The 22,214-nt window shown below is 37.1% G+C and overlaps 3 protein-coding genes across 3 annotated transcripts; 1 reads left to right on the forward strand and 2 right to left on the reverse strand.

The window, feature by feature from the left end:
• Positions 1–5,061: 5,061 nt before the first annotated feature.
• On the reverse strand, positions 5,062–6,851 carry LOC137723778 (uncharacterized). The gene is made up of 2 exons (XM_068462973.1): positions 6,532–6,851; positions 5,062–5,740 (listed from the first exon to the last, which is right to left on the reverse strand). The coding sequence occupies exons 1-2, from the start codon at positions 6,847–6,849 to the stop codon at positions 5,282–5,284; spliced, it is 777 nt and encodes a 258-aa protein (XP_068319074.1). The 5' UTR covers positions 6,850–6,851; the 3' UTR covers positions 5,062–5,281.
• A 7,410-nt stretch (positions 6,852–14,261) lies between these two features.
• On the forward strand, positions 14,262–15,387 carry LOC137725198 (B3 domain-containing protein At3g06220-like). Its single transcript, XM_068463799.1, has 5 exons — positions 14,262–14,339; positions 14,532–14,838; positions 14,933–15,100; positions 15,233–15,245; positions 15,330–15,387. The coding sequence occupies exons 1-5, from the start codon at positions 14,262–14,264 to the stop codon at positions 15,385–15,387; spliced, it is 624 nt and encodes a 207-aa protein (XP_068319900.1).
• A 3,213-nt stretch (positions 15,388–18,600) lies between these two features.
• On the reverse strand, positions 18,601–21,371 carry LOC137722691 (uncharacterized). The gene is made up of 5 exons (XM_068461756.1): positions 21,080–21,371; positions 20,702–20,956; positions 19,674–19,757; positions 19,314–19,443; positions 18,601–19,019 (listed from the first exon to the last, which is right to left on the reverse strand). The coding sequence occupies exons 1-5, from the start codon at positions 21,337–21,339 to the stop codon at positions 18,735–18,737; spliced, it is 1,014 nt and encodes a 337-aa protein (XP_068317857.1). The 5' UTR covers positions 21,340–21,371; the 3' UTR covers positions 18,601–18,734.
• Positions 21,372–22,214: the final 843 nt, after the last annotated feature.

A 22,214-nucleotide genomic window follows, 5' to 3' on the forward strand; every position in this document is an offset into this window, starting at 1 on the left:
TTGAACTTGTCATTTTACGTTACTATTTAAGTAATCCAATTTTCACCCAACTGTCAACTACATCGAATATAAACAATATTAAAAACAAGGAACGCATCGAAATATAGTGTTTGTATAACTATAGCCAATTGTGCGTTACTCCAACAACATCAGGAATGACATATAAAGTTGATCAGTCTTGTTATCAATAGATTCGATGAAGGACGACCAGAAGAACCCTAGACCCCTCGACAAGAAGACTCCGTATGGCCTGCTCAGTCCCAATTCCTTTGACACCCTTGTGCAACCCACAACAGTAATATTTGTTTCTGAGGGTGAAACAGAAGAATGAATGCAGGTGCTAAACAGAATGCAGCAGCATTCATGTATGCGATTGCCTCTGTATTCACATGCAATCAGGGAAGTGATTTGTTTCGCATTTGGCATCACTCCCACCAACAACAGAATCTCAAAACCCCACTTCTCCAAAGTCCAAGCCGAAAGATAAAAACTGAAATGGAGACAAGATTGATGATTTGAAAATGGGACTAAGCAATACTGTTTTAATGATATATATATATATATATATATATATATATATATATATATATATATATATGAGTGCTAAGGCTGCAATGTTTAGCAGCTGTGACCCTCATTCCTTCTTTCTCTACACTGATTTCTTGTTCTCTGTTTGCCAAATTTCTTGCACAGAAACACACAAAATAAAAACTTTAAGATAGCGTCAAAGCCTAGGTTCGATTAAGAACAGCAAGGCATTTGTGAAAGCTGTTTTTCAGGGGACATTTTCAAGTACTTGAAACCCCAGAAACTGATTTAAGACTTCAAGTATGTTTAATGGAGAAAACTATGATTTTCGGAGGATAAGGATGACAACCATCTTCGAGTCCCACGTTCTCTGGAAAATGATTCAAGATGGATATGAATTTTCAGAGTCGGATGATGAAACACAGGAGGAACTCTCAGTTGCTCAGAAAATCTCACTGAGAGAGAATGTGATGAGAGATGCCAAAGCTCTGGGAATAATGCAGGGAGCAGTTTCGGATGCAACTTTTCCCAGATATCAAACGAAGAAACAGCTAAAGCTGCTTGGTAAGTTCTGCAAAGAGAATGCAGAGGTGACAAGAAGGAGACTGAAGTAAAGCTCCAATCTCTTAGACGTGATTTTGAAGATACACACATGAGAGAGGATGAACCCCTCAAATATTACTTTACTAGACTGTTTGATATTGTGAATCAAATGAAAACTCTTGGGGAAGAACTACCTAGGAGAGATTAGTACACACACTTTTAATTAGTTTGACAAGACCCTACGATTCAATAGTGAATATGATAGAAGAAACTAAAGACACGGACACACTTGATGCACAAGAAGTGATGGTTTCCCTGAAAACTTCTGAACAAAGACTAGAAAGGCATGTCGATGCAGCCACAGAAAGGGCTTTTCAGTCTCTCAGCACCAATCCTAGAGAGGCCAACTCAAACAATTAGTCTAGTAATTTCAAAGAGGATGTGAAAAGGAAAGGGTAAAAAGTGGGAAGAAATACCAAGCTTGCCCGCAAGAAACAATGGTGTTGTAAATAATAGTGTAGAAGGTACAAAACCTCTCTGCAAAATCTGTGATAAAGTCATCTTGGTATTTGTTGGTTCAGGGTAAAAACCAAATATCACAAGTATAGCAGATTTGGTCATTTGTCCAAAAACTCTGGTTCTAAAGGAAGTCAACTCATGAACTATGCGCGCAAGGCTGAGGAGGAGACGAATGTGTTCTATGCCTGCAACGTCACTACAATTGAGAAGAACAAGGATATGTGGTTCATTGATAGTGGGGGCAGCAATCACATGACTGCACATGAGTCTTTACTCATCAATATTGACAGAGACTTCCCTGGTAGAGTTAAAATGGGTAATGGACAACTTGTGAGAACCACTGGTAGAGGCACCTTGGTGATTGAAACAAAGAAAGGCAAGAGATACATCAAAGAAGTCATGTGATACCCGGACTTGATGAGAATTTGTTGAGTGTACGCCAAATGATACTGCATGGCTTCTTACTCTTTTGTGATTTAATGGTTGAAATCTTCGATGACAGAAGCTTGGAAAACTTAGTCACTAGAGTTGAAATGACTGAAAATAGGAGCTTCCCACTGGTAGTAAGTTATCATAATTCTATCTCAGTGAGAGCAAGTGTCACAGAGACCACTTGACTGTGGCATAGAAGATATGGTCGCTTAAATTCCAAAGCTTGAGAGATCTGGAGAAAATAGAAATGGTTTAAGGAATACCAGGACTGCAAAAAGACAAGGAAATTTGTGAAAGACGTGCTTTAGGCAAGCACCACAGAGATAGCTTTGAGATAGGAAAATCTTGGAGAGCTAGACAACCTTTTCAAAACATTTACACAAATATCTGTGGTCCAATACAAACTGCAATAGTCACTGGAAACAGATATGTCCTACCCTTCATAGGTGATCATTCTAGGATGTGTTGGGTATATTCATGAGGTATAGGTATGGGCTGTTCAACATTTTAAGAAGTAGATGAGTATTGTCAAGCCTCGATCCTGAGAAACCTCCAAGACCGACATGTGATGTCAGTACCTATTTAACTATTATGCCTCACTTCCGAGACATGATAAAAACAACCCAATGCTTCAAAGGCATAGTAACTTTTGCTTCATTTCATGGTTGCATCTAACCTCTATATTAGACTACATATGTATGCCAATACGGGATCAAGCCATTCATAGTTCACCCTTTGTTAAACTCTGACATTTCTTATGGTGCTTCGTGGCAAAAGAACATAGAGTTCTAGATTCACTCAATAGAACTCGACGAGCATGATTCTAGACTAGTAAACGAAACTATTTAACAATTAGGATTGCCATTTCATCTTTCACATATATCACACTATTTTCCAATGACAATTTCATAACCACAACAAATAATCAATTCAATAAATCAAAGATGCACAAACATTTAACTATGTTAATCAACCATTAAGATCAAATATCATTTCACTAAGTTAAATAAACCTAACCTCCCCTAAGGCTTGCCGTAATTCTCTATCAGGATTCCAATTAATATCATTATAACCTTAAGTTACACACATAAGCGTAGCCTTGAGCAATTTCTACTCACAACAACCTAGGGTTCCATACCAACTCAACAAAACCAATAGGAAATGGGATTCCAAACCAATTCAACGGAATTGAATCAAAGATAGGGTTCCGAACTACTCAACGTAACTAAATAGGGAAATGATTCTAGACCACTCAACGGAACCGAACATGGAAAGGGATCCCGGTCCAGTCAACGAAATCCAACAAAGATAGGTTTCCAGACCACTGAATGGAACCGAATAGGGAAAGGATTCCAGACCACTCAACATAATCCAATGAAGATAGGTTCCACTCAACATAACCGAATAGGGAAAGGGATCCCAGACCACTTAACGGAATCTGAATAGAATACGGTTCCGGACCACTCAATGGAACTAGATATGAAAAGGAATTTGGATCACTCAACGAAATCTGAACATAACACGGTTCCAGACTGCTTAATGGAACCACGTAGAAATAGGGATTCTGAACCACTCAACAACGGAATCTAGGCAAAAGTGGAAGACGGTTCTTGACCACTCAACGGAACTGACTAGCATTCTAAAAACCTAATTTTGAACAACTCAAAGGAACTAGATAGGGTCGAGTTTGGTGTCACAACTCTCCATAACCATGGGTTAATAGTCCTCTACTAGCCCTCTCGTTTCACAAACATTTTAATTATCCATAGCAAAACACATTTATAAATATTTGCTAGCACAAAGATCAAGGTGCTTATAGACAATTACCGCCTAAACAAAGTCCAAGTTCGTCTTAGAATTCTATTGATAAGGCAAGTGTTATTGGCACTCCAAAAATCTCATTCTACACTCCTCACAAGTGTATTTTTCTTTCCTAATATAGAAAGTTTGGAGTGTAGAATGAGATTTTTGGAGTGCTAATAACAATTCTCATTGATAAAATACTTAATTCTAGGTTCTACACGTCAACTAAAACATTCAATAATGATTTTAGGATATATAGACCAAAAGTTTCAACTCTTAGTCAATGGTAGGGTCAACAACCCTACGTAATTCAATCTCGATGATCCGCACATTAAATTTATGATGCACAAGTTCCTAAGATCCTCCAATAATACGCACAACAACTTAGTGTAATTTCATGACGATCCAACGGTTGGAACTTCGTCTACCACAAAGGTCAAGTGAAGGACCTTTACGAAACTAGGCTTAAACAGTGGAATTACGTCAAGTAGATGCCAAAAACAAATTCAGGGCATCGAAAATAGCCTAAGAAGACAAAGTAGGTCATTGTGACCATGAGCCACCACCATGCGGCGGCCGACAGCCACAACTCGCAGGAAACCGGCCAATACCAAAATTGACTCATAAGATGTAAAATGAAGCTGGTGAAGAGTACAACAATTTTTATACCTTTGCGGGAAAAACTACCTCGCATTTTTTCGTGACTCAAAAGTGTCCTCTTGTTAAACTATGTTCCGAGATGACATATTTCCTTGAAGGCAGAAACTCTTGGTCATCATACACAGGGCTGATGACATATTTCCTTGAAGGCAGAAAACTCTTGGTCATCATACACAGGGCTGGATGTGTTACTTGGTCCAAGGGCAGTTTTGTGGAGATTGCTTATACACGAGGTAAAGTTTTTCATAACTTACCTGTTGAAAGTAACACTTTTTTTATGCTCCAATTCTTTCTTTAAACGTGCAATGAATGAAAAGATTGTACATGACAACTGACAAAAAGACCACATCAAGCACGTTAATAATATTTTGTCGGGGAATCTGCAACTGCAATTGCTGCCGTCAAGCGAAGGCTTGGGAACCCACTGGTAATTTTGTTTTTTTCCTTCAGTACATAGTTTTGGCACGGTGATTTTGGTACATAATGAAAACGAAAGACAAAGGCAACAAATTAGAATGAAGTAATGACTAAATGTGTTAACTTATCAGGTTGTAAAACTGGGTTACAAATCCCTTATCCATTAGAGCATGGAGTTTTTTGGATTCTAGGCCCTCTTTACTCGGGGAGTTGCAAGCAAGACATCGCACATAGGTTTAACTATTTAGCGCCCAGAAACTGTGAACCGGTAAATATCTATCATACAAGCACTCAGACACCATTTGACTAAACACTTCGATACAACCACCACATTCAAGCTTGCAAGCTTGAACCCATCACCACATATTCAGTTGCATTGTTACTGCAGAAGATTGGAGAATAGGGCATAGAGTGAGTACTTCCGAAGATTTTTCACCTCATACCAGGAGTTAAGAACTTGAAGATGCTTGTCTGTTCCTGAGAAGGTCAACTGTATGCTTAGGTTGCAGTCAAAAGATCCACCACTGCCTTGACATTTTGAATTTGGAACAGCACAATCTTCATCGTTGAGGCACACAGAATAGTCCCCGGAGCATGCCTTGCACCCGAATTTCTTCCAATACAAATTAAGAAGAGTCCCCCTTTCAAATTCAAGTACCTGCAAAACGAAACACAAGTTCAATGCTTGCTGATGCTGAGAGAGAGAGAGAGAGAGAGAGAGAGATTGTACCAAGGTGAAGCTTGTTATGGTGTGTGAGTCATCAGCAACCAATATTGGGGGTGATCTTGCTGCATACTTCCGTCCGGCAAAAGCTACCATGTACACACCAGCCTTGATCTGTAGAGGAATTTATGGAAAATCATCAAAATTAATGTGACTCGTGCAGGAGATAACACTACCACATTCACTTTAGAGGCTATATGTATGTATATATATATAGACACCATAAGGTGTCCCTCAAATAAAATTATGTAAGGGAACCCTCAATAGAAGGCGACTATATATGTAAATTTAGGGTTTCCAGTCTTTTCAACCTTACCATGTACACACCAGCCTTGATCTGTAGAGGAATTTATGGAAAATCATCAAAATTAATTTGACTCGTGCAGGAGATAACACTACCACATTCACTTTAGAGGCTATATGTATGTATATATATATAGACACCATAAGGTGTCCCTCAAATAAAATTATGTAAGGGAACCCTCAATAGAAGGCGACTATATATGTAAATTTAGGGTTTCCAGTCTTTTCAACCTTTATAGAAGCAAGCAATATTTTACTTTAACCCAATCAAAATTGCAGGGAGGAAAATTCGAAGATTTTGACACCCCTCAGCAATTTCATAATCCATTTCCACAACCCTTATTTTAGGGCTACCATAAACCGGAAAAACTTTTCGATTCCAAACACACATATAATTACAAATTCAAAATTTGGTGTCCGATAAACTCCGAATGTGACAGAAAGCAGTTGAGATTTTTCTCAGCGCAACTATAGAAACATGAATTGTATCTCTGCTTCTGTAGCATGATCTTATAACAATAATTACCAATTAAACAAAATAAAAAGAAGCTACATATCTTAATTCTAACCAGATAATCAAGCTAAGTAGTTGGATTACACACCTGACTGAAGGTGCTGTTGTTGATGCTTAGGAAAGAAATCTCATCAACTTTAGGCCTAAACACAGCAAGCTGGGCATCATTTCCGGTGAGCGAAAGCCGCTTGTCACACGGAGAAAGTTGAGTCTGATTAAAGAAGAACTTGTCTTTTTTTGAAAATGCAAGGCCAAAAGTAAACCCATCTAATCTCTGGATTTTTGCATCTGAGCATGGATCATAAACACTGTTTGTATCAGCTGCATCTCCAACAAATACATACATCGTCATCATTACCATCATCAATGGTGTGACCATGATCGTGTTCTTCTTCTTCTTCGCCATTGTTATCTTCCCCATGACGGTCAGATCTTGACCACCTTCACCAATTCAAATCGATTAAATGATGAAAATAACAGGAGGAATAATGTTGTAAAGAAATATCCATGACTTTTTCAAAGAAGGAAGACATTTGTGACGGTTAATACAACGTGCCTTGCTGTTTAATTATAGCACAGTGCTTCTAAGTCATTACACTGTTATCATGAAAAATCCAGGATGAAAAAGACAAGAAAACTCCTAGAATTTTATATTTTTTATGGTTAATAACATCTGGAATTTAAGATGCTTGAACACAATGATACCAAATTATGATACATTGCAAGATTCTCAAATAATAGCGGCCGAGTTGAGCCAGTTGATTAGAGCAATGTGCATGGACGTCTTTGCACCTTGAAATTCTCCTGAAAAGCATGCATGGATTACAACACTCAACAAATATATAAAAAGGACTAAATTATAAAACGTACCGATATGCATAATGGTGAAGAATGTTGTTCCAATGCCTCACAAAGTTTTGCAGCAACAACTGTAAGGAATTAAATGTGAAAAATAAACAAACATTCAAAAGTTCTCATAAGGGTTTCCACGAAGAACCTCGGATTGCGTTCCTTTGGAATTGTTTTCATTCGATACACGCCAAACGGTTATTTCGGCAGACTACCTGGATCTTGTCTAAGAAACGGTTATGGAAGTTTGGTAATGCGGGGCTGGCATACCAAAATTTAAAGAAGAAAAAAAGGGCAATTTCAAAATTTTCCCCTACATTTTTGGGTTTTTCTTTCTTTCACTTTGGTCCTTCTTTATTGCATCCCAAGTTGGTGCCTGAATTTTTAACAATGTATCTAATAAGAACAAAAGGCGACTTTTTTTGTTTTTGTTTTTTGATGGAACTAAAGGTGGCTTTGTTTACTCAAGTTGGAACAAAAGGTGATCGACTTGTGATGGAACAAATGGCACGAATCACTTCTATATTCTTCTAGCTAATCAACAATTATTACAATATCAGGTAATCCCGTCATATATTTAATTTCGCCGATAGATGTTTGCAAATCAAATAATTGTCTCTTCAACACGATCACTGATTCAGTAGCACATGCTACAATAAAAGCTCGGTGTCATTATGTTAGTAAAAAATAGCTCGACGTCATCTTTACGAATTGGTACATATTTATGCTAAAAACAAACAAAATCAACCAACCAACCAACCTAAATATGCCAGTTTGGTATGAAGTTGTGTTTTATAACTGCCACTAAAACTGACTAAATTATATGATAACACGTTTCTAAATTCGAGTGGTCATTTCAGATTCACTAAACACTTTATCAACCCAGAACCCAATTATTTGTTTCATCCATCTCTTTCTCCCTCATCTCTCTTGTGGTTGGAGTAAACACTCACAGTTTGGTGCCGGTGTGAAAAGTTTCGTTGTTGATATAGTTGACACCGTACATGGTCAGTTCGCACGAAAACAACCGACTTGTAAGGTGCATGCCACTAATCATGTCAACTTTTTAGAACTTCAGGTGGGAAAAAATAGTTGGAGGATCAAAGTGGAACGAAAACTAAAATTGAAGGACAAAATTTGTAATTAAGTCTAATAATAAGTAAATAATTGAATATATGTACTAAATAAACCTTAAAGTGATTTCCCACCCTCATTTTTATTTTCTGCACCAGGTTCCCTCTTTGTTTATTTTTTTTCTAAGGCATTTTTTATCAATAACTTAATTTCAACGGCTTGAGAAAAATATGAGTTCATAAAGAGAAAAGAGAGTGAAAAAGTTACATCCCATACAAATAATGGATTTAACAATAATAGGAAGTGTGGTGAGATTTTTTTTTTTTTTTGAGTACATCGATAGTTTTGAGGAGGAAAAGTTCGGCTAAACCACACAATGGGCAGTTTAATTTGGTATCGAATTCGTTATCCACGAGATTCGAACCTAAGACCTCTTACTTCCAAATTAAGAAGAATACCACCAGACAGTAATATTGAGTGACAGGTCGTGTGGCGAGTTATTAATAATGGATTTAACAATAATGGGTAGTTTGGGAAGTTAATAGATATTCCGTTGTGATCGGTTCCCACTTTAACTCAAAATTTAGAATCGGTACCTAAATCCGTTTTAGTTCATCCTTTTTGAAGCATAGCGATAAACTTTCATTGATAAGAGAAGAGGTACAAAAGAAGAGGCAATCCTCTGCTCAGAGTTACAGTCTTCAAACAAAACATCTACAATAAAGGGTGGTTCTTCAAACCATGAGCAAGGGCTACTAGAAGAAAGACTGAACCAAACAAGGTGATGAGCGACTTCATTAGCTTGGCGTCTGACATAGGTGAACAGAACTCTAGTGGTCCCTTTAGTATTCCACTGTAAGTCTAAGGAGAGACAAATCAATAGAAGAAGGTCTTAACGCTTGGGTGATCTGGAGCGAATCGCTCTGGAAAATAATATTCTGAAAATCCCTTGAAGACACCAAAGCTAAACCTCTCTAACCGCTAAAGCCTTGGCGAAGAGGGGAGAAGAAACATGAGCAGACGATTTCGACAAACCAGCCACAAAATCACCATTTGAGTTCTGAACAACCGCTGCAACACCACCAACCAATTGCTCCGCATTCCTGGCGCCGTCCACATTTAATTTCAAAGACCCTGTCCCTGGCTTCACCCATCTCACAAGATGAGAAACCAGATCCTGACTAGCAGTGGGAGAAGAATTGAAATACAGTAGACCTTACGGTGGTTGGCTTCATTAATTTTAGTGAAGTGATACTTGATCTTAATGGATCATTAATGTAGTTAAGTATTAATATGGTGCTTCCTTTATTTTTTGTGGATCAATTATTCTCTTGTGATTATTGACTTGTCGTGGGAAAATAGTGTGATGGATTTGATAGATGAAATGGAATTCTTGGTTATTATATATGGTTTCGTTAAGTAGTATGGAATCTAATGAATTATACTCATTGTGTTCCATGGAGTGATTCTGGAACTTTATGTTATTTTCTTGCTAGGAGCTGACATGAGAAATGTCGGGAAAATGGTGAACTACGAAAGATTTGATCTGTCTTTGGGTACGTAGGCAGTCTAACACAAAGGTTAGGTGCAACCATGATATAAAGAAAAATTAATGTGTTGTTGAACCGTTGGTTTGTTCTTAGTCATGTCTCAGAAGTGAGGCATGGTAGATGAACAAGAATGTGGTCGTGGTAACGTCACGTGTCGATCCTGAAAGTATCTAAGGATCAGGGCATGACACACATCCTAGGGGTGACTCAGCCTGGTTAATCCGCACTGTGTGGTCATTGCCTAATTTGTCACATTTGACCCATTGGTGGTCCTACATGGTTAATTCGCATCGGTAGGCCACGTTATCGAATGGGTGACTATGGTTATGCCTGGTTAATCTGCATTGGGGGACCATACGCATTCTAGAGTTTGATTCCGTTGAGTAATCAGGAATCCCTTTTTCTATTTGGTTTCGTTGAGTGGTCCGGAACCCTATCTTTGTTTGATTTCGTTAAGTGGTCCGGAATCCCTTTCTCTATTCGATTATGTTCAATGGTCTAGAATCTCTTTCCCTATTCAGTTCTATCAAGTGTGGTCCAAAACCTATATTCTTGTGTATAGACGTTGCTCAAGTTCACACTTATGGTTGTAACTTAGGGTTATAATGTTGGATAATTGGATTTCAAGTAGAGAATACGGCAAACCTTATGGAAGGTTGGCTTTATTAAAAATATTGAAGTGATATTTGATCTTCTTAGTTGATCAACATAGTCAAATGTTAATGTTGTGCATCTTCGGTTCATGGAATCGATTATTTGTTGTAATTGTGGAATTGTGTTAGTAAATATTGTGATATAAGTGAATGACCAAATGACAATCGTGGTTGGCATATGGTTTCGTTATGTAGTTTGGAATTTAGTGATTCATGCTAGTCAGGTCAAGTTCTATTGAGTGATTTTGAAACTGCTAGAAAGTAATATGAGAAAAGTTGGAGTTTAAGAAATGGTTAACTATGAATGGCTTGATCCCAAATGATACGTAGGCAGTGTAACACAGAGGTTAGATGCAGCTATGAAATAAAAGAAAAAAATTACTATACTATTGAACAATTGGGTTGTTTTTGGTCATGACTGGGAAGCAAGGCATGATAACTAGTACTTTTTGACATCATGTGTTGATCCTAGACGTATGAGATCATTCAGTTCCCTTTGAAATGATGGGTTGTTGTTGACACAAAACTTACAATGTGGTGGCAATTTGGGTGTTTGGATATACTCATTTATAACGATATTGTGTTCGTGTCAGCTCACAAATAGATTAATGTGCAAAAGATAAATATATAATGTAGTAATAAGACAACTCATACTATTCACTATAAAATGTGAAAAGTTATCATTTGTTTAATACAATACTAGTATATGGGTATACACAAAGTGTGTGAGAAAAATTTTTATTTTTTATTTTTAAAATAGGAGAGAGGAATGGAGTGACAGAGAATGTGAGAGTGGTAAAGTTTTTTTTATTATTTTATTATTTTTTATAATTAGAGATATGTTAGGATTACATATAGGTGAGGTTTTGAAAAAAAAAAATAGCAAAATTTGGTCGTGTGAAATTACATTTCTATCTCATATTTCTTATTCATATTCAGTTTTAATTAGAAGGTTAAACTGGTAATTTTATAAAATTTTGATTGACAATGAATGTTTTATTAATTAGTAGAGATTAGTTAATCAATATTAATCAGTAACATATCATATCTTCTATTCGTAAGAATTTTGAGATGTGTAATGTATTGCTCCCGAAAATGCTACTCTGTCTATCACCCAATATAGTCGTCCATCCCATTATTGTATTATTACTGTTGACTTAGTCTTCTGTTTTCGAGAAGTAGGAGAAAAAAGAAGCCACCCGGCATCATTATATTAAAAAAATTGCGTACAATATACGCGATATTTTTTAAAAGAAAACTAATGAAAATGATTTAAAAACTTTGAGCTTTAAAGATAAGGATAAAATAAAGGGTAAAGTGCATAGTACCAGGATTGATTTTTTAAAGTAAAAATGTGGTTTTTCGTTAAAATGAACAATACCAAGAGCTTTTCGTTAAAGTTCCATATTTTTTATTCTAAATTTGACTAAAACGAAAATATGAACTCAAAACATAATGAATTGAAGATAGATATTTTGCCAAGATAGAAACCCACCACGTACATAATAAATCATTAAACCATCTCCAACCCTTGAGCTAAAACCTAAAATTTTTAGCCCAGAAAATTTAGACTTTAGTCAAGAAACAACTTTTCTAGTCCAATCCTTCTGGTCTAAATTTTTTAGCATGAGATTATTAAAGAATAAATTTAGACTAACATTTTCTTTTAAAGTAAAAAAAAAAATTATGTACACTATCATAATTTAATTTTATGAATATTTTAACTTAAAAATGTTTAAATTCTGATAAATATTGAAAAATCACTAAATTTGGATGAATTTTGAGTTAAATAATTTTTTAAATTATTTTAGCCGTTGAATTTAAATTTGGCATGTTAGATCTTTTTTTTTTACAGTTAGATTTGAATATATTCGATCTCAGCCGTTGGATTCAATAAATCCTGAGAGACATGCCCATGTGAGTGGACTCCCGCCAGTGGTGCCCATACCATTTTATAGGCTAAATCCTGAAGAGAATTTGGTTTTTCTTTGACTTTTAGCTTTTAGTCCACACATTTATCTTTTAGTTCACACATTTAGCATGAATTAGATTGAGTTTGGAGGGAGAATACAACTTAAAAAATAACATTTAGACCAGGATTGAGTTTGATCTTAGTATTACCCTAAACCTTTTCACATATCAATGAGAATGTTTTTTGCCCGATCCCACATTCCCAAATATTTTACTCTAGACTATCAATAAACAACAGACCACAGATATGGTGTGCCATGCATCCAGTTGCTAGCTCAATGGTAGTAATGCTATGTACAATAATTTTTTAGATCATATTTATAAATTATGTGATGTATCATAAATAGAAAATAAATGTATTAATCAGTAATTAAGTAATAATTTAGTTACAATAATTACAGTTACATAATTTTATAAAATATAATTTAAAATAAAAAGTCCTCTCTAGCATTAATGATTATGCAAACCCAATGGCATTGATTGTTAGTTTGTATAGGAGTGAAAATGTGTGTGTAAATATTAAAGAATTCACCAACCATGTCCTTTGTTCGGCAGTGAGTACTTCAATCATTTCAGGATCCCTTTTACTAATTCTACCCAATTAACTAATCTAGATTCTTGAAATTTGATCTAACGACTAAAATTATTATAATTTTTAAGGATGCCCGGTTTGTAGCCGTTTAATCAAATTTCAAAAGTCTGAATTTATCAATTGAGTAGATTTGATGAATCCCTTTCCTTCAGAATGCAGGATGACTGAGTTTATTATTTATTTATTCATTCATCTTTAAGTGGGACTTGCGCTTTCTCAACTGGCTTGTGGAATTTCATCTTGGTTGCCCTCCTTGTCGGATCTTGTGCAACTGTCAACTAGTATGTTCTTGTTTCTCTTCTTTCTTTTACCCTTTTATTTATTAATTTTCATGTTAATTTTGATTATTTATTTTATGTTTTGTGAATTTACATTTCAAGTCTGCTGGAGTGCAGATAGTTGATAGGTTGTTTGTTTATGACTTGTTTTTCACTCTCTCTTTTGTTTGTTTGTTTTTCTGCTTATCTTCCTTAACTAGTCAATATTTGTGAAAAATATTTGTGGATTCGAAGCCGTCGGTGACTAATCTAACATATAATATAACAAAATATATCGTTTGACAAAAACAAATAAAATATTGGTGAAAAATACTGAACTAACAGGGGAGAAAAATGGTAAAAAAAAAAAAAAAAAAAAAAAAACTCAGAAAAAGTAACCAATCATGTTGTTAAGTAGAGTAATTCATGTTTGAAGTCAGTCTACAAAACCTCTACTTTGATTTTGTTGATATCCGGGTCTTAAAGCAAATTTAAACCAACGATGATCCCAACTCCTCATCTAACCTTATTTCTTGTTCTACTTGTTAATTTAGTAGGATATTTTAGACATTTTCCCATGCTTTCAAACGTTAAAGATTGGAAATTTCGGTCCCAAGTTTTCGAAATATTATCCAGCTTTTGTTTCCCTTGATGGGAAGATGAAAAAATCAAAAAAAATCGACAGGTCTTCAGGTCAACCCCATTTATGTATCTAGTTATATTGTTTTGTATCTAATTTCTGCTCATGGTTTTGCACTACATGTGCTCTAATAGATTCACACTCTTACATAGCACAGGCTTATGTTTGTATTCTTTCCTGCTTAATGAGTTTTCCTTTATAGAGCATCACTATTGGTTCAACAACGGAGAAAATGGCAAGAATGTCCAAGGAGGAGAAGAAGCCTACCTTCTTTCAGATTATTTGCAAAGGTTTCAACACTGAAAAATTGGTAAATGCTTTCAACTAATGTCGCGTCTTTAATTACCTGAATTTATTTGTTTCTTTCAACCATGTTGCTCATTAATCTATAACTGACTAGTTAGAATCTGTGTTAGGGGTGATTAAAGCTAGAAGCATGTTTAAATTCTTTACCATGATACGAAATTTTAATCTGTTCATTCTTTTTGTTTGTTTCTTGAAGACTGTCCCGCGAAAGTTCTTGACACATATACTGAAGGAGCTGTCCGAGAGAGCAATTTTGAAATTGAAAGGTTCTTCAGATTACTCATGGACTGTCAATGTGACTAAAACACCAAAAGGTGCGGTGCGTTTCAATGGTGGCTGGCAGGAGTTCTTGAAGGATAACTCCTTGGGTCACGGAGACTTTTTGGTGTTCACTTATGATGGAAAGATGCAATTCAGTATAGATATATTCGACAACACTGCGTGTCACAGAATTGATGACAAGATCAACCCCAATTCAATCAGCTCTTCTGGTGACGATTCGGGTATGTATGCAGTCTGATGTCGCAATATGCATGTCACTATTTGATCTCTTGTAACTCATGTCTCTGCTATGTTTTTATTTTGATACGGATGCAGTTCAAAACCTTTCAAGTTCCGAATCCAGTGAGTTTGATGAGAGTACAGAAGAGGAAGAAGATGAAGAAGACGACAGTTGCAAGGACTCGGAAGCTACCTGCGAAGACAACATATCTGAGGATTCAGAAGCTACTCAGACTGAATCTTTCAAATCTAACTTTCCTCATTTTGAATGCGTCATCGGAGAATCTGTGGTAAGCAAGGCAAGCTTTAACTTAGCTTTCATTTTTCTAGTCTGGATTTTGGCTTCCAAAGAATTGAAATTTCTAACTGCCCTTGGGAGCAGTAAATTACATGGACACAATGACACATAGTATGCTCAATTGTTAAGAAACACTAATTTGAATGTTTAATGCCATCAATTCCACTCACAGAAAATTGGATTTCACTTGTGCAGTTCGTCCCTTCAGCGTTCTCCAGGAAGCATTTCCCCCAAGGGAAAAGTTTTGAGGTGATCCTGAAAAATGAAAAGGGAAAGAAATGGGAAGTTAAAGCCTACCCTGCCGATGGATCGCACTTTTTGTCCAAAGGGTGGCCTGAATTTTCATCTGCTAATAAGATCATTATCGACAGTACTTGCATATTCGAGCTTTTGAGGGCTAACACAATGATGGTTCACATTGTTTAGACAGAATCAATTAAGCTGTTAACAATATGGCAATTTAAGTAGAGCATGCTTTAAGTAGTGCACTTGGCTGTACTCGTATTTTCTGAATGCTGTAGTGGAGGTTGGTTGTACTCTAAATAGTTGTGTTTCAGATTAATTAGTTTGATGTTGGTGCAAGTTCTTTTTCTTGTTCAATAAGTCCACAGCAAGCTTAGAGTCGGATTCAATCATATGAGGAAACAATTGTGCAGAGAAGCAAATTTTAGGGCCAGGAAAATTTGCCCATACTTCAGATTGAAGAACAGAACCCTCACTCAAATCAATAGTCTGTCACAATTTGTCACAAATTCTCACAATCGATCTATACATCTATACATCGTTTAAACATGATTCATAAGTTTGTAACACCATGTTGATATTCGGCATGGAAGATTTCCTTCGTCTAAATACACCCTAAATAGTGCGTGTAAGCATCAACAACTACAATTGATCGAATATCTTAATAAACTTTAGAATTTCTTCTATTATTAATTTTGTATCAAGTCTAGGAGAAAGTTTCAAAGTGATGGTCGCACCATTGTAATGTTACTAACCCGCATGTTATTATATGAACAATAGACATGGCTGATATGTTAACGTGTGACCGCAGCACCCCATTGATGTGCCATATGACTTATTAAACTTAGTATTACAAACAAACAAGAGGAATGTTGTATTTAAGGGAAGTACATGTATTTACTTGACACAACCGTTACACAGCCAACTCAATTGAGAACCCTAGCGGAGAGAGATTAGGAGGGGAGAGAATCCTCCTCCATAGCATTGAGTCGTAACTTGTACAGTAGTTAAGGAATTCACCAACCCTATCCATGCCCGCAGTGTCCTTTTGCAGTGAGTACAAGGAGTTACTTTGACTTCTCCATCTACTTTTTACCGCCTTGTGTTTCTATGTCTCAAACATTTGTTTCTTCAGAATCTTCTTCAATACTACGTAATATTGAATCATACAAGAACAAATGGCTGTTTGGGAGAAGGCCATTCTCTTTGTATTTTTCAGGTGCTCTTCTTTTTTAATTTCGTGTTTGTTTGGAAGTTTCTTTGTGTTCAATTGGTTTGTTTAACTGGATTTTCAGTCTTCTGTTTTTGTTTGGTGTTTTAATTTGTTGTTCTTAACTTCTTGTTGTAACATGGCAGAAGCTCTGTTGGACATTTTTTGCTTGGCGGTGTGTTAGTGTTCTAGATTTGGGGTTTCCCTTTTGTACACCCAGTTTATATGCTTTATAAGTTCTTCCCAAATTTTTGTGATTGCAGTTCTCCGCTATGCATCTCATTTTGTTTTTCTTTAAAACTCTTCTTTACTTGTCATTTGTCGATAATAACTAACTTAAACAGAGGGAAAAAAATGCTGAGAACTACTGAAAAGTGCCCAAGAATGTGTTCATTTCCTTTTTTCGTTGATCGTTTTGTTGCTACCTTCTTGTTTTTTTTATTAGATTAGTCTCATGCTGCTACTGAGAAGAAAAATGCTGAGAACTCTAGGCTGCAGTGCAACATTTATCGATTTAATCTTGGTTTACATGCTTTCTGTTGTGTTGTGGGTTCTCTTAACATTCGCTGTATATACTAATTCGATTAGTCTCTCATGTTCTGGACTGTTGCGTTGCGGCCTGATCTAAGCTGAGCCCTTTGTTTTCTCTCAAATGAACTGTATTTTGAAAGCTAGCGTTGCTTTTGCAGTCAATTCCTGCTTAAGTCCTTATCTTTGCTGCATTGCATGAACTTATAACGCTGTTGCGTAGCACAGGCTGCATTAGACGGTCCATTTAATTTCGTGTGTTGATTTGCCGGTTGCTTGTGTTCCAGGCTGGTATTTTCCCTTTTATCTCTTCTTTTTCTTCTTAAAGATTCCTCCAAACCTTACCAATAGAGTTTGACTTTGCAGAAAATGTTGAGAATAACATCCAAGACTGAGGAGAAGAAGCCTTCATTCTACAAGATTGTTTTTTATTGTTACAACACCGAAGAATTAGTAATTAGTCTCAACTAATTCCACGTATTTAATTTTTTGCATTTTCTTCTTGGAACGGTGTTGTTACACACTGCAACTGTTTTATTTAGAAGCTGTATTTTGGTGCTTAATGTTAGATCAGAAACATGTTTAAATTCTGTACATAATTTTGAATTTTCTGCGTCAGCGTATCCCACCAAACGTCGGGAAACATATGCTGAACAATCGGTGGTGTGTATTTCAAGGATGGCTGGCCGGAGTTCTTAAAAGATAACTCTTTGGGTAACGGAGAGAATTTGGTAGTCAGCTACGATGGAAGAATGCATTTCAGCATAACGGGTTTTTAAGAAGAATGCATGTAAGCGAGTCAATCATACCAACATTGGATCAAATCAAAATCCCGCCTATGCTAGCACTTCTAAAAGACCTCGTGGTAGACCAAGAAAGTACCCTCCCGTGAGTTCTAAGCATCCCCTCCGATCAAGTTCTTCCAGCGATAAGTGGTCAGATGTCGCGATATACATGCCTACTGGATTTCATGTAACTCATTGCTCTGTTTTATTTTGGATGTGAAACAGTAGGTGAAAACCTTCCGAGTGCTGAGGGAAGTGAATTCAAAAAGTTTACAGACGAGGAAGAAGATTGCGGAGACAACGCATTTGAGAATTCAGAAGCTAGTTGCGAAGTAATTTCATCCAAGTCTTTATCACTGCATTCCTCCCAATCAGTCCCCTTTCATGTAATGAAACTAACATCAAAATGCAACTAAGTGGAGTATCTTATATTGGATCACGTTGCTCGTGCAGTTCGTCCCTTTAGCCTTCTCTAGAGAGTATTTTACTTAAGGCATATATTTTAGGGTCACCCTGCAAAATGCAGAGGGAAAGACAAGGACAGTGAAAGTTATTCCTTGCAACGAATCACACTGCTTCACCGCAAGGTGGTGTAAATTCGTATATGCTAACAAAATCAAGACCAGCGATACATGTACTTTCGAGCTTGTGAGTAGAAACTACACACGCAAAAAAAAAAAAAAAAAAGTTCATATATATATATAGCTGCACTAGATTAGTCGCCACAAAAGAGGAATTTTATGTGCACAAAAATAAGCATTTGGTGTCTCCCAGCCTTTCACAACTTGATCGGGGACTAGTCTGCTGTATGAGCAGGCTATAATCCATAAAAGTTTAATTCCCGCTCAGCCTTGTACTCCTCCTCAGCTTTTTCTTTGCCTCACTGTCAACAGCAACATCAGCAGCAACAGCATCTGCATTACCCACATCATTGTCACCAACATGCTTGCTAGTATCAGAGCCACTGCCAATTCCTGAAGATTCATTGTGTGGAAAGGTCTCCACTGAAGGAGTTGATCCCTCTGCAAGAACCTCTTCACCTGTGGTTTCTGTGTTTGTTGAGGGATGGCGGGTTTGAATGAGATAATGTGCCACAGATTTGTAACCCAGTTTTACGACCTGATAAGTTAACAAAATTTAGCCATTAGTTCATGTTAATTTGTTGCCTTCGTCTTTTGTTTCCATCATGTACCAAAATCACGGCGCCCAAACTATGTAATGAACAAATATATGTATATATATGCCTTAAGTGTATTTGAGTGTGTGATTTTGTGTGTTTGTGCCTGCGTTCTACTGTGCCGACCCCACTTAATGGGAAAAGGCTCTGTTGTTGTTGTTGTTTGTGCCTGTGTTCTACTGTATTGCAAGCTTTTCTCTTCACGGGAGTAGCTCATTAAGGTTGAGAACGTTTACCTTTCTATACACATTACCAGTGGGTTCCCACCCCTTCGCTTGACGGCAGCAATTGCAGTTACAGATGCCCCGACAAACAGGACACGTCCAATCAGGATTTTCGCTGGCTTCCATAACATTCTCTCCATATCTATGGAAGACGGTAAAAGTCAATGCATAAGACCATAGCGTTGATTAAAAAAGATGAAAAATTTGCTTCGGGCAACAGCAAAATTATTGACGTGCTTAATGTGGATGTGGTCTTGTTGTCCTCAAGCTACATGGTGCATGTAGCATCTTTTCATTCATAGCATGTTTTCGATACGAATTGGAGCATAAAAAAGGTGTTACTTTTAACAGGTAACTTGTGAAAAAATTTACCTCATGTATAAGCAATCTCCACAAAACTGCCCTTGGACCAAGTCACATTTCCAGCACTGTGTATGATGACCAAAAGTTTTATGCCTGCAAGGAATTATGTCATCTCAAAACATAGTTTGCCAAGTGAAAGGACACCTAAGAAACATAGTTTACGTAGTTGTATGAACGTTCTGTATGAGTACAAAGTGAACCCGGTATAGCAGTTGATTTAAGAACTTCTGCTATACACTTGACAACGTAACCTCTTCCAAAGGGTTATTAATCATATGTATAAGCTTCCTCAATCAGTCCTTAAATTATTTTTTCCAATTTAGATTCAGAAAAAAACGAAAAATACAACCTACAAGTATACAAGGATAGTACATGAATGAATAAGAACGGTGCAAGAACCAGCCAATGTATGGCAAAACTCAAGAAGAATATAATAAAAGAGCATTTGACTGAAACTTTTCAATTGGAAGCATAATTTGTGTGGCGATGAGAAGACTTTTTTAAGTGCTACACTGTCAATTATCCATATAAGCAATCGGTCGAAATGAAAGCCTAAAGCCGAAACAGACAACATACTTGGAAGGGTTCTAACTTCTAAAGTTGTCCTGGAGTAAATGGACAGAAAAAATGGAAAACATAAGATAAATGTAAAGCTTAACATATTCACAAATAAAAAACAACGAAACAGCTAAGACAGTGATATACATCAGTTTCAGATTCTCGTTAGAATCAGAATGAAATCCGCTGGTGCTCAGGCAATCTTTTAACGACAATGATTCAAAATGCCAAACAGGCAGATTGATAGAACATTGCTGGTCTATGCAACGTGACTTGACTAAACTTGGCATGTTAAAATTCGATCTCGTTGTCAAGAACAACATTACCAGCTAGTCAATTAAGTTAGCTCAACCAATCGGTATAGTAAAAAACCTAATCAGGGTTTCAAAGAAATTTGCGAAGGTCATAACTATGCCTATACATAAAAAATTGTATACTTCGACATAATTTAGAAACCCATCAAATACATGATAACCTACCTGCATTGGTGGCAAAATTCTCCCTTAACCGGATCGTAAATACGCCTCCCATCTTCCCCATAGCCATCAACACCCAACTCCCAGCTTTCAACGCAATCCCCTAACAGCTTCTCATGCTCCTCTGTATAGATCTCTGGCTTTGAACCTTCCTTTATAAAAATTTCAACACTCCTCCTCTTTGGGCTCTTTGGGTTCTCGTCTTTTTTCATAGGCCTCTTCTTTTGCACATAATCTACAGGAGCCACACTCTTCAACCTAACAAAACCCCAAAAAAACAAAAAAGCTTTCTTTTTTTTAAACATCAAAACCCGTCAAAGATGCAAACATTCCCACATTTTCCATTTTCTCGGAATCCAAACAGGAGGAAAGATGGGTTACCTAGAAGAGCGCCTGGGGGATCCGGAACCAGGAAGTGGGCTGTGGGTTTTTGCCCGGTGGGGACGTTTTGGGGCGGCAGCTTCGGTCTTGAGCTTCAGGGCAAGGTCCAAAATGCCCAGCTTTTGCAATCTCTCCTTGTTCTCTCTGATCCTATGGTCCCTGAACTGCTCGTACCCTGAAGTCCCTGCGGTTTCGTTCTCTACGGTTGCTCCGCCGTTCTCTCCGCAGTTTCCTCCGCCTCGATTTCTCAGAACCGCCATTGGAAATGGTGGACTGGAGCTGAAAGAAGACCTTCCGCGTCTCTGCGTCCAAGAGTGGAAGCGGGATGGTTTTCATTTTTTAAGACGGGGGAATTTTGAAAAAGAGTTGAAAATTCCTTTTTGGTTTTTGCTAATTTTTGTCTCCCATTTCGCGCCGTTGATTTGTTACTTGCCCTACTGCACGTGCTCACAAGTGGCGGCCTTTTGGATGGAGAGTGGCCGGTCATATTTGATGAGAATGGGAGAATAATTGTAAGATATTATATGAAATAATATCTTGCAATTAATATGGTAATTATTTTTAATTTAAATAGGAAGTCACATAATATCTTGCAATTAACATGGTAATTATTTCTAATTTAAATCAAAAGTTTTGGGAGTTATCTTTTGAATAAAATCAATAAGGGATTGATGAGGAGTGATGAGAGGAATGTGAAATAAATTTCATATTGATCACCTTTTGTGACATCCCACATTGCCCAGGGGAGTGGATCCTTTAAGCCTTATATGTATATTTCCATCTCTACCTAGCACGAGGCCTTTTGGGAGCTTACTGGCTTCGGGTTCCATGGGAATTTCGAAATTAAGCGAGTAGCGCGCGAGAGCACTCCCATGATGGGTGACCCATTGGGAAGTTCTCGTGTGAGTTCCCAAAAACAAAACCGTGAGGGCGTAGGATGTGACAATTTGGTATCAGAGCCAATCCCTGGCCGAAAGTGTGCTGACGAGGACGTCGGGCCCCTAAGGGGGGTGGATTGTGACATCCCACATCGCCCAGAGGAGTGGATCCTGTAAGCCTTATATGTATATTCCCATCTCTACCTAGCACGAGGCCTTTTAGGAGCTCACTGGTTTCGGGTTCCATAGGAACTCCG

Source organism: Pyrus communis, chromosome 2 (assembly GCF_963583255.1).
Source record: "Pyrus communis chromosome 2, drPyrComm1.1, whole genome shotgun sequence".
Taxonomy (NCBI): Eukaryota; Viridiplantae; Streptophyta; class Magnoliopsida; order Rosales; family Rosaceae; genus Pyrus; species Pyrus communis.

Bases quoted from the DNA above. Each gene is read 5' to 3' on its own strand.
- LOC137723778 (XM_068462973.1), bottom strand. From the start codon at position 6,849: ATGGCGAAGAAGAAGAAGAACACGATCATGGTCACACCATTGATGATG. The intron at 5,741-6,531 runs GTGTGTAATCCA...ATTCCTCTACAG, and splicing joins ACAACAGCACCTTCAGTCAG to ATCAAGGCTGGTGTGTACAT.
- LOC137725198 (XM_068463799.1), top strand. From the start codon at position 14,262: ATGGCAAGAATGTCCAAGGAGGAGAAGAAGCCTACCTTCTTTCAGATT. The intron at 14,340-14,531 runs GTAAATGCTTTC...TGTTTCTTGAAG, and splicing joins GTTTCAACACTGAAAAATTG to ACTGTCCCGCGAAAGTTCTT. The intron at 14,839-14,932 runs GTATGTATGCAG...ATACGGATGCAG, and splicing joins CTCTTCTGGTGACGATTCGG to TTCAAAACCTTTCAAGTTCC.
- LOC137722691 (XM_068461756.1), bottom strand. From the start codon at position 21,339: ATGGCGGTTCTGAGAAATCGAGGCGGAGGAAACTGCGGAGAGAACGGC. The intron at 20,957-21,079 runs GTAACCCATCTT...GGGTTTTGTTAG, and splicing joins TCCCCCAGGCGCTCTTCTAG to GTTGAAGAGTGTGGCTCCTG. The intron at 19,444-19,673 runs GTAAATTTTTTC...CGTCTTCCATAG, and splicing joins GGAGATTGCTTATACATGAG to ATATGGAGAGAATGTTATGG.